Here is a 12,691-nt window from a genome sequence, read left to right as displayed (position 1 = left end):
ACTTTTTGGGTGGTGTCTCACGTCTGTCTGACCTGTTAGATTTGTACAATTTTTAGACGCAGTTAACCAAACAAAAAATAATTACTAAGCATAATGTCCAAATTAATTTTATCAATAGAAGAGGAATGAAGTTCAGCAGCACCTGTAGTTTATATGAATGAGCGTGTTCTCAGTCACAGAGCTTTATTTTCGTCCTTGTTGCTCTTTTAGAAATTATGTTTTTTCTTAATAATAATGGTTATAATTTCTTGGCAGGCATCTTTTATAACACACGAGGACACATTACAATTCATTGAAGTAATGGACAACAAATACTTTTAAAAAAAGGTTAATAAAACCGCTGGCAGATTACAGCTGAGTTTTAATAGGTGTGTAACCCTAGCACAGCTTTTCCAGTCAAGATTTGAGCAGAAAAGCTGTTACACTGCAGAATAAGTTCGGCTAATAGTACCTTTATAAACAAAAAGCACCGTTTAGTACTGTGAAGGTAGTGCTTAACTCGGATGCCTTATTGCCTATGCAGTGCCATTGTAATTCTTTTGCTTTTCCTCTGGAGCAATTCACAGCAAGCTTTAAAGACAGAGGCTATTGTCAACCCTAGGTGTATAGAGCAGACCTTTGTATGTTCTTTTTTCCTCTCTTACGGACAGCTACATCCATTTCCCTTATCTCTCGACTACTCAAAGACCCAATTTCTCATTCACACAAGAGCATTTGTCACTAGATCTTGTTCCCTTTCTTCTCATTACAAGCTTTTGGGCATAATGAGTGCCCTGACCCTGGCATACCGTTGAACGCTAGGCGCTTTGGGGACAGTTTCCAGCTGGGGAGCTCCATCTCTGTTGTTTGCGAGGATGGCTTTATCAAGACACAGGGAGCTGACACCATCACATGCCATCTGGAAGAAGGCAAGGTGATGTGGAGTGGACTCATTCCCAAATGTGAAGGTAATTAAATTGTAATTGCTAACAATTATGTGGATGCTGGACATAGAGTATAAGTTAACTGCTGAACTGGGATGAGAAAGAAAGAACAGAAACATGATAAAAAAAGTGAGTGGGTTAGTGTGGAACACGGAGTTCAGTCCATCTAAACCGGGCTAGATTTATTTTCAGGTATCTGTGTAACTCCAGGCCTTTGGTGACTCATCCTATAAGTGTTTTCTTTCAATATTTTTCATGTGGGTATGAACAGATTACCAAGTGGTATCATCTTTAAAACAACTTTTTTCTCTTTTCTACCTCTCTCCTTTCCCTCTCCTCTCCTCTCTTCCTTTCTTTGTCTTCTTTATGCCCCCTTAAAACTCCTTCCACTCCTCCAGCTCCTTGTGGAGGACACTACTCAGGGCCATCTGGTGTCATCCTCTCCCCCGGGTGGCCAGGCTACTACAAAGATTCCTTGAGTTGTGAGTGGGTCATTGAGGCCGAGCTGGGACGCTCCATCAAGATTAGCTTTGACAGGTCTGTATGACAGTACTGCAACAAGTCAGCCACTGAAACAAAGACACACACTCATGTGTAGAGTGACAAAATCTGGAAAAGGACTTAATTCCTGGTGTAATATAATCACATACTGTGCTGCAGTAGTCGTATACCTACATGCAGACAGACACTCATGTATCTATCCCTTTAGTTTATGCATATACAGTACATGTACACAAACATAAATGGCTCCCCTTGGCTGTGGAAGCCTCTGAGTTTGAAATAGAAAGTCAGAGGAGGAAGAACACAGACTTTGGTCTAGTTTCCAAAAATGTTGAAAGCCTCAAGTAATCCTTTATCTTGCTTACCCGCTTTGCTCACTTCCTGAGAGAGCTTCAATAAAAGAAAGTAGGAAAAAAAGGAAAGGGAAAATCTTGCTTTGAAATCTTTATTTCTTAATATTAATAAGTGAAATCATGAAATTCATTCATTCGTTCATGTTGTATAATTGTTGCTTTTTCAAAGGGCTGCCTTCACTGTGATTTTTTTTGGTTTTTGTTTTATTTTTTGTAAAATTAACCCCCTTTTCCTCTTCCCTCACTTAAAATGAGCACAGGGTTTCTCATGCCTGTTTAAAGCATTACAACTATGATGGCACTATACTCGAGGCAATCTTCACAGTTTCCTTCAGTGAGATAAGAATGCATAGATTTCAGTCAGGAAACGTCAATAATATTGACAGATATATCCGTGTTGATGCCAGTTGTTTGATGGGGGGGTTAAGAAGGTTGCCACAGATGCATAGCAATGTCACATTTCCAGGAACTGTTCCAATTACTGGAATTTTTGCTGTAGTGCCTATTTTTTTTTTTACCTATTGCAGAAAATTAGGATGTTTTTCTGTAAAAGAAATTACATTTTCTTTTTACAGCTTGGTACTGCTGTCGTAATAGTGGGATAAAAACAAGTGACTTAATTACAAAAGCAATATCAAGTAAAAACCACGTCACATCCTGTATCAAGACTGGTTACACCTGGAAACACCAGGTTATTACAACTTTAAAGCCAGTATAAAAAAATCAAATACACTGATATTATCATTTTATTGCTCCTGCCTGTTAAGCAAACGTGTAAATCACTAGACCTTACTGCTAGACCTTCTATACTAGTACTAATTGGTTTTGCCTCATAGGTGTATGTAAGTTTCCACATTACTACACTCAGTTTGTGAGGCCTTATTAACCCCAATACATAAATTTCAGTGTAATATTACTCAGCTCAAACCATTGTTTGTACAAAATACAGGAATATTGCTGTATTTTTAAGGGGTTATAACTTCTTGTTTTTACCTTATTACCTCAGTATTGTCACATTTTTACCAAACTGTATGAGGTAAACAAATTTATTTTAAAACAAATATGTATACTTAAAGTCCATCTGTCCTTTTGTTTAACTTTTAAGGTTCCAGACTGAGCTCAGTTATGACTTCCTGGAGGTTCACGATGGTCCCAACCTGCTCTCTCCTCTGATTGGCTCTTTTAATGGAACCCAGGTCCCTCAGTTCCTGTTCAGCAGTAGTAACTTCCTGTATCTGCTCTTTACCACCGATAACAGTCGATCAAACAGTGGCTTCAAGATCTTCTATGAAGGTGAGAGCATAGTGCTATTGCCTGTAATTTCTTCACGACAAAAAAAAAGGATGAGATGAGATGGTACACATTCAGTTCTATAATTAGACATAGAGAATAAAATTTTAAACAAGTTCAACTATGCTTCAGCTAGAGGCACTGGAGACTGAAGTTGGTCAGCTTTTCTGGTAGCACTTAAGTTTCTGAAACCAAATGTCAAGATTAAACTTTGTTGAGGAAATATTTCAGGTCTATTACATGTCAAGAGCACTAGTATTACCATAACAACATGCCTTAATTAGCGTGGGTTCTCTAACTACATGAGTTCAGTTTAGTTACTGTGATTAACATTTAAAGGTGATACATTTTAAATTTTTCATAAGTGCTTAGCTTAGCTGGAGAGGTCAGCTCTGATGTTTTTAATTTTACATCATCTCTTGCCTAGTGTTAAAGCCTCACAATTCACAGTGTATGTTTCATGCTGGTTATTAGTTTACCTGGAGCTTTTGTGTGAGTAGGTAAAGAAATGGCTCTTTGGTAAGGCAAAGAGCCAAGCTTTGTATATTAATTGTAGTCACTTGTCGAATATTGTCGGTTGTTTAGCTTTGACTATAAAGCGCCTTGAGCTGACTTGACGCTGTCTGTATAAAACTAAATTGAATACTACTTCCAGAATTCTTCTCATCAAAGGCTGTGCACTCTTTGAATGTTTACTGTTTATGATAGGTTTGTTCGTTGAGCACATAAGCTTTGTCTTCAGTTGTGGCATTGCGTTTAATCTCTTTATGATTGTGATTGCTTGTGCAGAAGTCAGACTCAGTGTAAGTTCTTAATTGAATGTAACTTCATTTAGCTTGATTTATAGTGCACTCTGTGCTATCATTCTTGCTTGGTCTATCACTGAGGCATAGCATTATGTCTGTCACTGCTGCTATATTTATCCATACATATTTTTCTGCTACTCGTATTCCCTCTTTGAGTGTTTTAGAAAGTACTGCTGGTAAATATTTTGTGCAATAAACAAACACAAAAGTGGCTGTTAATGATGTCCAGCAAAGCAGTTGAACATTAATTACTCTGACTTCTTGGATAGAAGCTTTATAGTGGTCAATATAAATTATCCAGGTAGGGGAGAAAATCAAACACTGTGCTGTAAATGTAAACAAATACTCAAAGTAAAAAGGACGCAAGTTCAATGGAGTGAAAGGATTTTTTTTGTCAACAGTGCACTTGATGTCTGTGGAGCTGTGATCCCAGATGACAGTGACTATGTGGGATTGTACCTCTGTACCGACTGGCAACCCAAATCTATCGTTAACAATGTACTGCCACTTGTCAGGTGCAAATGGCAGCCCCATGCTTTCAAATACAAGGTCGCAGAGTAAGGTGAAGTTAATCTAATCAAAACAACTGAAGCAAACTATTAGCTCTACAAGGGTACATAATTTGAAATAAGACTCGGTATACATCATTATGCATTGAATGGTAGTTTTTGAAAAATCTAGTACAAATATATTCTGGACATACTGTGATTTATTTTCACAATTGTTTGCACTAGCACTATTACCCCTGTCACTCCAATTTGATTCATAAGACAGAGGTCGTTATTATGTCTCTGTTATTGACTGAAAGCAGGCCACAAGTGCTTTTGTCTTATTACGTTTCAATCTCGAGTGCATTTTGCTTTTGTTGATGAGGCCATCGAAAAGCAATAACAGTAAGATCATATTAGCTTCTTCCATTGCCTTTTAGGACATATCTTATTGCCGAAATACTTCTGGGAAAACTAGCCTACTTCATTTGTAAAATTAGTCTGCAAAATAAGGGTTAGTTATCCTGTGAATAAAGTGAGGCACAGAAGCACTGCGTCATTCCCTTTATGTGCAGAAAAATTCAACCTCTTCAGTTAAATAAAAATTACAGCATGCTATACAATTATTTTGGCCACAAACATTTAAAACATACTACACGGTAACGTATTTGGCATGACTCCATTGGCTTGGAGATGTAAGGAAATTATTTTCCCACCAAATACCTGCACCCTAGAGGCTACTGCTAGCAGTGATCAGTGACTGCTCTGCATATTAAAGCAAAATTCATAGGTTTCTCTACTAAAACCAAGTATGATGAAAGTAGTGCAAAGCAAGCTTCCTACAGAGGCTTGCAAGAGGATAGCAATCTCGCTGTTATCACACAGGTCGGATCACACAAGTTATTAATGACAATTATCTATGGCTTATAAATCTTCTTACACCATGCCACTCTGCCATATTGCTACAAGGAAATTCTGCAGGCCATACAGGTAAACTATACTATGACAAAGCTTTTCAGATTATACATTTGACTTACTTTGAGTGTTTGTGTTTTGAGCTATAGGTCTCTGTAGGGAGTGCAATTACATGTGTATGTGCTGTACTTAAATACATGCAGTGCTCACAGTCACTGACACCAGATGTAACATGTGAACATATGCCTGTTTTCAGCTATATCTTTGTTGCTTTGACTTTACATAAAATAATAAACTCTCTGTATAATTCCAGAAAATTAATCCTTCCATGTTAAGATTCTTCCTCGCCAGTGGCCTGACACCCGCTTACACAACTACTGTCAGTCAGTGGCTAAAATCAGCATATTTTTAGTGCATCAAAAGCAACCCTACTTGGAAGACATCCAAACGGCGGTCCTGGAAATCACAGGGAAAATGGGGGCATCTCTTTACAGCTTGCATCACTGCAAATTAAGAGAGATGAAACTAGCTCACTGTAGGAGTAAAACTATCAGGCAAATGTGCTTTTCTTTAATAAAAACTTGAAGTGGTGTTCCAGTAGCTGAGTAGTATAGAAGGAAATGAAGTGGATGTGCAGTTTCACCAAGGTCATACTCTGAATTCGCTCTCCCCATGAAGCTGCTGCCCTTTACTGTCCCACAGTACCTGTCTAAATGGCATGAAGATAAAACCCTGTTTTCTTAAAAATCAAAGAAACTGACAACTCTATCAAGGTTATTCAGGAAGAAACTGTCAGGCATTATAGCAGTCAATGCAATAGTTCATTTTTCTGCAGTCTCTACTGTGTACTAACATAGCCTGGTTTGAAGAGTCTTTTGTTTGTCATAAGAGGATTCTTTAAAGTTAACAGTAAAAGAAAGGCAAAGTAAATCTTTTTGCGTTCTATATTATGCATGCGACCTGACACCTGCCTTTTGTTGCTGTGATTTTTAACATCAAAGCTTCGATCAGCAATTTTTTAGAGGGAAAATGTGACAAAGAAGTTTCAGCGAATGCAAAAATAGAATTGGCATTTCATGTTTCATGAATGCTGCAACTTCAATCCACCTCAGGAGTGTAAAGGTCATATTATATTTAGTATCAAAATAGAAAAACTGACGCTTTTACACTAATGCTCTGCTTAATACCAGGTGCACATGTGCACACAAGAACTGTGAAGAGTGTGGCTCAGTTATTTTAAATAACAGTCACGAGTCAAAAACATGCAGCTAGTTCATGCATAGCTCAATGCAACACTAAACACTGCATCTAGAGCCTTTGTAACCTGTGTGAAGAAGATCCAGTATACTCTTGATCGTGGCTCAAGAGTTGGGAGTTCGCCTTGTAATCGGAAGGTTGCCGGTTCGAGCCCCGGCTTGGACAGTCTCGCGTTGTGTCCTTGGGCAAGACACTTCACCTGTTGCCTACTGGTGGTGGTCAGAGGGCCCGGTGGCGCCAGTGTTCGGCAGCCTCGCCTCTGTCAGTGCGCCCAGGGTGGCTGTGGCTACAATGTAATCACCAGTGTGTGGGTGGATGACTGATATGTAAAGCGCCAGTCCTTAAGGACTGTTAAAGCGCTACATTTACACATGAGATAAAATCATACATAACTTCCTTTAAATACCAATGTAAAGACTGTCAATGTAAAGAGAATACTTCATTTTTATTTCTACAGTGGTCACATTGGACACATACTCCTGTATGGATCCTGGTATCCCAGTAAATGGCTTTCGGTTAAGCCACGACCTGTCCATCGGCTCAACTGTGACCTTCCAGTGTGACCCAGGATATAGACTGAGCCACGAGGAGCCTCTAGTTTGCGAGAAGAACCACTTTTGGAGCCACCCACTGCCCACTTGTGATGGTATGTATGCATTCCTTAATTAAATATTTCAGTGAATATTTAACATACATTTAATGGGATGTAATTTCTTCAACTTACAGTATGTACTGACAGTTTTTAATCGCAGTACTTAAAGGATATTGCCACCAGTAGATGGCACAAACTCTACAATGGCAATTATGTTCATTTGATTCTTCTTAGCCCTAAAAAAGATTCACTCTGATTGACAAAAGGTAAAGACCCAGCAATGTGTAGCAACATTTAGCACGTAATAAATAAAAAAAGGTGCTGCCTTTTATTCATAAAATACAGTGCCTCTAGTGTTTTACTGAAAAACTTACTGAGGTGTTGGAAATGAAGTGATATGGAAGACAAATTTTGCCTCACATCAAAACATGCAGCATGTTCCTGATAGATTTGATAGCCCACATAATGCTCTGGGCTGTATTTGAGCAATGTTGCTTCTTGTGCTGTTTACATTAGTATCACACCTGAGGAACATTTGTGAAAATGGTTATTGCTGTGTACAAACCGTAAATGATGTCCCTTTGTCACGGATCACTCAGCAGAAACAAAATAACTAGTAAAATACATGTGACGTTTGGCATGCCGCGCTATAGTTTCATACCAGTGCTTGTTCTGAAGCTCATTTTATATCTGGGAGCATATTTTTGCCAAGGTATGTGCCAGACTGGTGCCAAATGCATTGGCTCTCTGCCTATGGAGCCTCTAAAGTAGATCGTTTGCCAAGCATACTCATCCACTTTTAATGACTTTATGTAATTTTGGCTCATTAATAAAATATTTGATGTAATTTAGTCAGTGGGTAAGGATTCAGGCCTTGATGTGTTGTGTTCGCTGGAAGGCCTGCGGGTGGAAGGAGAGAGGATTCGAGTAGGGGGTGGGTGTGTACAGCTGCGGAGCCCAAGGCATCCCAGTTATCCTCCAAAATATCATCTGACATTCATTACTTTGAAAATGTGTACACTCACAACAGTCCTACTTCTAATATTTGTCAACTCTAGCTGTTCTGAGGAAGCTATTCATGAGCTTGGTTGCAAAGCCACCCGTAGGTCAGAGAGCACGTACTTAGGCAGATGCAAGAAGGAAAAAACCCACAAATCTTGTCACATTTCATTAATGCCGAGTTCAAAAAAGCTCTGCCCTTTATGTGAAACGACAAAATCTAATGACAGCATGAGAAAAGGGTTACAGGCTTGAACAATATTCAATTACACCAGTTAACCTTTAGACACATTAATCCTTACCCCACCGATCCACATGCGTTACATGCGTTGTCCCTTTCTCTTCTTTATTTCCTCTACATGGGTCCAACTAGATTATACCTGACTGAAAATAAGTTGGATGGTAACTGTTTCTCTTACAGATCAATTTCTACCTTGAAGTGACAATGATTCTAAATCCAGATGCTATAATCCTCTGAATATGCTTTTAAGTTATTTTGTGTTCTAACTAAATAGATGATCATGTTTTGTAACAATTTCTTTCAGTTTAAGATACCATGAATTAAGAAAATCTGGGTGGATAGCTAAATGTATGAATAATGTATTGTCATGTTAGGCACTAGGGCTGGTTTGGAGTGCACATCTGTGGCAGATTTACAGGTACAAATAAAAATAGCAGGACAGGATGTGATATGACTCGAAATCATTATTCATCTTAACCTCCCCTCTGTCTTCAGGTGAAGGATTTATTGGTTCATTTACAATTTACCCTTTTTTTCCAGCAACAGTTATCTTTCATTATCTTCCTGTTCCATTCAGCATCATGTGGTGGTGATATCAGGGGACCTGGAGGGATCATCTTATCACCTGGCTACCCTGAGCTGTATCCTAACTCTCTAAATTGCACATGGACTGTAGAAGTCAGCCATGGAAAAGGTAGGAGAAGGCATCTATATATTTGCATGCAAGCTGTTAGGAACAGCTAAGATGCCCAAAACACTCTAACTTCCAAGCTTGAGGAAGATGCACATAGCACACCCCCTTTCCCAGTGGGTTCAGATGGCAATTTTATATATAACAATATTTATTTATCTAGTCCTTTCTACAGTGAGTCGCATATTTAGTATTCCTAACAATGACCAAATTATGTAACCATAAATTAAAAGGACACATCTCCCCCTCCTCAAAAAGGTTCTAGAGATATAAAAGTGATTTATTATTATAAACTGAAAAGAGTGCAACATGTACATTTAATCAGGCAAAGATCATTTAAATGCAGGGCTTTTATTATTGGATGGTAGCCAGGCCATGAGTGGTGGCTCTACAGTGTAATGGTTTATGCATTCGGGTTCGCTACTGGAGGGAGACACAAATCCTTTGGTGGGGTTGAATCAGGAAGGTCAACTAATAAAATATCTACTGGATTGGATATGCAGAGTATGTGGTAACCCAGAATATAAGTAGAAATCTTACACAATGTAGTGTTCACTTTCACTATATTAAATTGTTCTTTTTATTCCTTCCTGTATGAGTCTATATTAAATTGTTCGTGTGTGTGTGTGTGTGTGTGTGTGTGTGTGTGTGTACCTCATTTCCTGTTCCTTCCTGTATTTCTGCACCGTGCAGCTCTTTTATTCAAGGTTACAATTTAGGTTATGGTTAGTGTGTGTGTGTGTGTGTGTGTGTGTGTGTGTGTCAATGTGTGTGTGTGTGTGTGTGTGTGTGTGTGTGTGTGTGTGTGTGTGTGTGTGTGTGTGTGTGTGCGTGCGCGCGATAGAGACTTGTATTTTCATATTTTAGAAACTATTTGTCCAGTATACTTTGAACTTTGTGATTGAATGTCTGGGAATGCAGGGATCTAGATTCCTGAGTGTGAAGTTGTTTTTTGTGATCTTCTCTCTGTTACTAGGCAGTAACATACTTTATAAATAAACTATTTACTATGATAGCTACCATTGCTGATGCTTGCTGATCTGACAGTGGGCACAGCCTCTAGTTCGAAAAAAGTATGTGCCGTGTGCACTGTTTCCTTAGTGTGAAGAACAGGATCTTACATTCTTCTGATACTTTTTTTATGAACAGCTTCAACTTTTAAGCAGAACACCTGCTGAGGCAAATCTTGTATCTCAGTTTTATTCACCAGTTGCTCTTTGTTTTATTGCTTTAATTCTGTTATCACAGCACTCACTGTCAATTATCAGTGTGCCATTCATTATTATTTGAAAAGCACACTGAACTTATCACATTGCTCTAGCTGTATCATCGCATTTGGCCATAGTGTTTCCTATTATCCGTTCCCAAATGGCCTTTTGAAAGTCAGTCCTGTTGTCGTACCTTTATTTTCTTTTGAATTACCTATCTCGCTGTTCTTGGAGTTTAACACCATAAAATCATATTATTTCATTTAAATCAGTGTTTAACTGTTCATGTCATTTCTCTCTTTGCCATATAATGTTGATGCAACTACAGTCCATGTATTTCAATCTAGTAAGCCCTGGATGGCAAGTTTATAGGTTTATCTCTGTGTGTAACTCATATAAGGAGACTGAATCCAGTAATTTAGGGCTTTACCCACTGACATCATGTAATCCTTCCCTGGATAACTCTATTTTTCTCTGTTATTTCTTTGTGATGTTTATAGCATTAATTTTTTTTTATCAGCATTATCTTTTTAATTTCTTACATGGGTTTTTTTAACTCTCAGCAATAACTGGATTCATCATACTTAACTGCACCCACAAGTCCAAACTAATAACATCGAGAAATAATAAATACCTCCAACTAACTGACTGATTATGGCTCCACTTGACACCAGTTCTAATATCTCACAATAAGTTATTAAAAAAAATCAAACAAACAAAAACAAAATACCTCAGACAATAAATATTACATCTCATGTAAACAAAAAGAAAGAAAACGTGAAACTGAAAACTCTCATCTTGATCATGTGATTAATTCAGTCGATTTTATATGTTTTAAAGAGATCGGAGTCTCAAAGCGGAGTTAGACCAAAGCTCTGATTGTCATCCCAATTCTTTCTGGAGGCGCACAGATGGACGTGCATATAACCTCAGGATTTGAGTTACAAATAACCAAAGCATACAGAGTCTCTCATTAATATCAAAGCTGAATGTTTTGGAAGTAGTTTTAGTTTGTTTTTTAGTTTTAGTTTTAAAGATATCTGTGTGTGCAGGTGACTATTACTGTGCATAATTATTAGGGCAGTTAGACTGAAACCAAATATAACATTTGTGCTTCTGTGTGAGTCTATTTCTTTGCAAGGAATAATGTGTCATCCCATCAACATTCTTTCTGGGCGCTCACAGATGGACGGAGGCCATGTCATTAGTTTTTCTTCTTTTATATATAACCTCAGGATTTGAGTTACAAATAACCAAAACCCGAAAAAGGCCCCACAAGCTCATCTTAGCCAATATAGTAGAGTACTCCACCTCCACAGGCGCCTGAGTGGGACTGGAGCTCTGTTACCAATCCAAACTCTTATTACAGAAAAATCAGTCTTGAGATATTCCTTGGCTAGGACTTTGATGATACCAGCCTCAAACCAGTACTCCCACCTCCACCTTGCTGATACCAGCGCCTGAGTGAGTGGGACTGGAGCTCTCTGCCCTCATACCAATCCAGCCACGGGCCCATCCATCTGGCCCATCAAGACTCACTCATTTCATCAGTCCATAAAACCCAGGAAAATCAGTCTTGAGATATTTCTTGGCCTGCCTTTCTTACCTCGGCCATGTCTCTGAGTATTGCACACCTTGTTTTTGGGCACTCCAGTGATGTTGCAGCTTGAAGTGGCATCTGTAGCATTTGTGTTTCTCATAAATGCCTTTATTTTTACACATAAGTGTCATCATTTTGACTAAAACTGAAAAACGCTTGAATCATGATAGCTTCAGAAGCTTTTGCACATTTAAGACTGCTGCATCCCTCTGCAGATATCTCATTTTTTGAACCCAAACAGCCTGTCAAGCTCTTCTTTTGACCCATTTTGCCAAAGGAAAGATAACATGCCTAATAAAATGCAACCTGATATAGGGTGTTGATGCTTTAGACCACACCCCTTCTATGATTGCATCACCTATATATAATTGGTAGTAGGCTTATATACAGTTGTGTAAGACAACATGCATATATATATATATACTCATTTGCCTAATAATTCTGTGTGTGTGTGTACATGTGGGTGTTATGCAAACTATATATATATATATATATATAGTGACCTGTAGCATTTGTGTGAATAAATGCCTTTAAATTACACATAAGTGTCATCATTTTGGTAAAACTGAAAACGGTGAATCATGTAGTTAACATTGTAGAGCAGTATATTTGAACCCAAACAGAAGTGAGCTTTAAAAGTAAAAAATAACATTAAGAAACCGTCAGCTCACCTGTTTTGGCTATTGAGGTTGGATGACTTGTTCCCCCCATCCTCCAAATTCACCACAACATACACAAAATGTATGTATGTAATACTCCTGGGATTATTTTCTCTGCTCTTTAATCACTGTATTGTATGCTTTTACCTTTGGGCAGTCAGTAAGAAA

General features: G+C 38.3%; 1 protein-coding gene across 9 annotated transcripts in view; it reads left to right on the top strand.

Annotated features, from left to right (window-relative positions):
- Positions 1–12,691, top strand: part of LOC116322598 (CUB and sushi domain-containing protein 3-like) — a 228,863-nt gene that overhangs the window by 88,552 nt on the left and 127,620 nt on the right. For all 9 annotated transcript variants that reach the window (XR_005614833.1, XR_005614834.1, XM_039619520.1 and 6 more), the window contains 5 exons: positions 753–947; positions 1,322–1,460; positions 2,883–3,070; positions 6,991–7,179; positions 8,943–9,059. Coding sequence is in view for 7 of the 9 variants with exons in the window: in XM_039619520.1 (XP_039475454.1) it covers positions 753–947; positions 1,322–1,460; positions 2,883–3,070; positions 6,991–7,179; positions 8,943–9,059 (828 nt within the window). In the remaining 2 variants the exon portion in view is untranslated. The remainder of the gene's footprint in view (positions 1–752; positions 948–1,321; positions 1,461–2,882; positions 3,071–6,990; positions 7,180–8,942; positions 9,060–12,691) is intronic.

Source organism: Oreochromis aureus, linkage group 11 (genome assembly GCF_013358895.1).
Source record: "Oreochromis aureus strain Israel breed Guangdong linkage group 11, ZZ_aureus, whole genome shotgun sequence".
In the NCBI taxonomy this organism is placed as follows: Eukaryota; Metazoa; Chordata; class Actinopteri; order Cichliformes; family Cichlidae; genus Oreochromis; species Oreochromis aureus.
The sequence above is the reverse complement of the archived record's forward strand: the minus strand, read 5'-3'. Positions and strand labels throughout refer to the sequence as shown.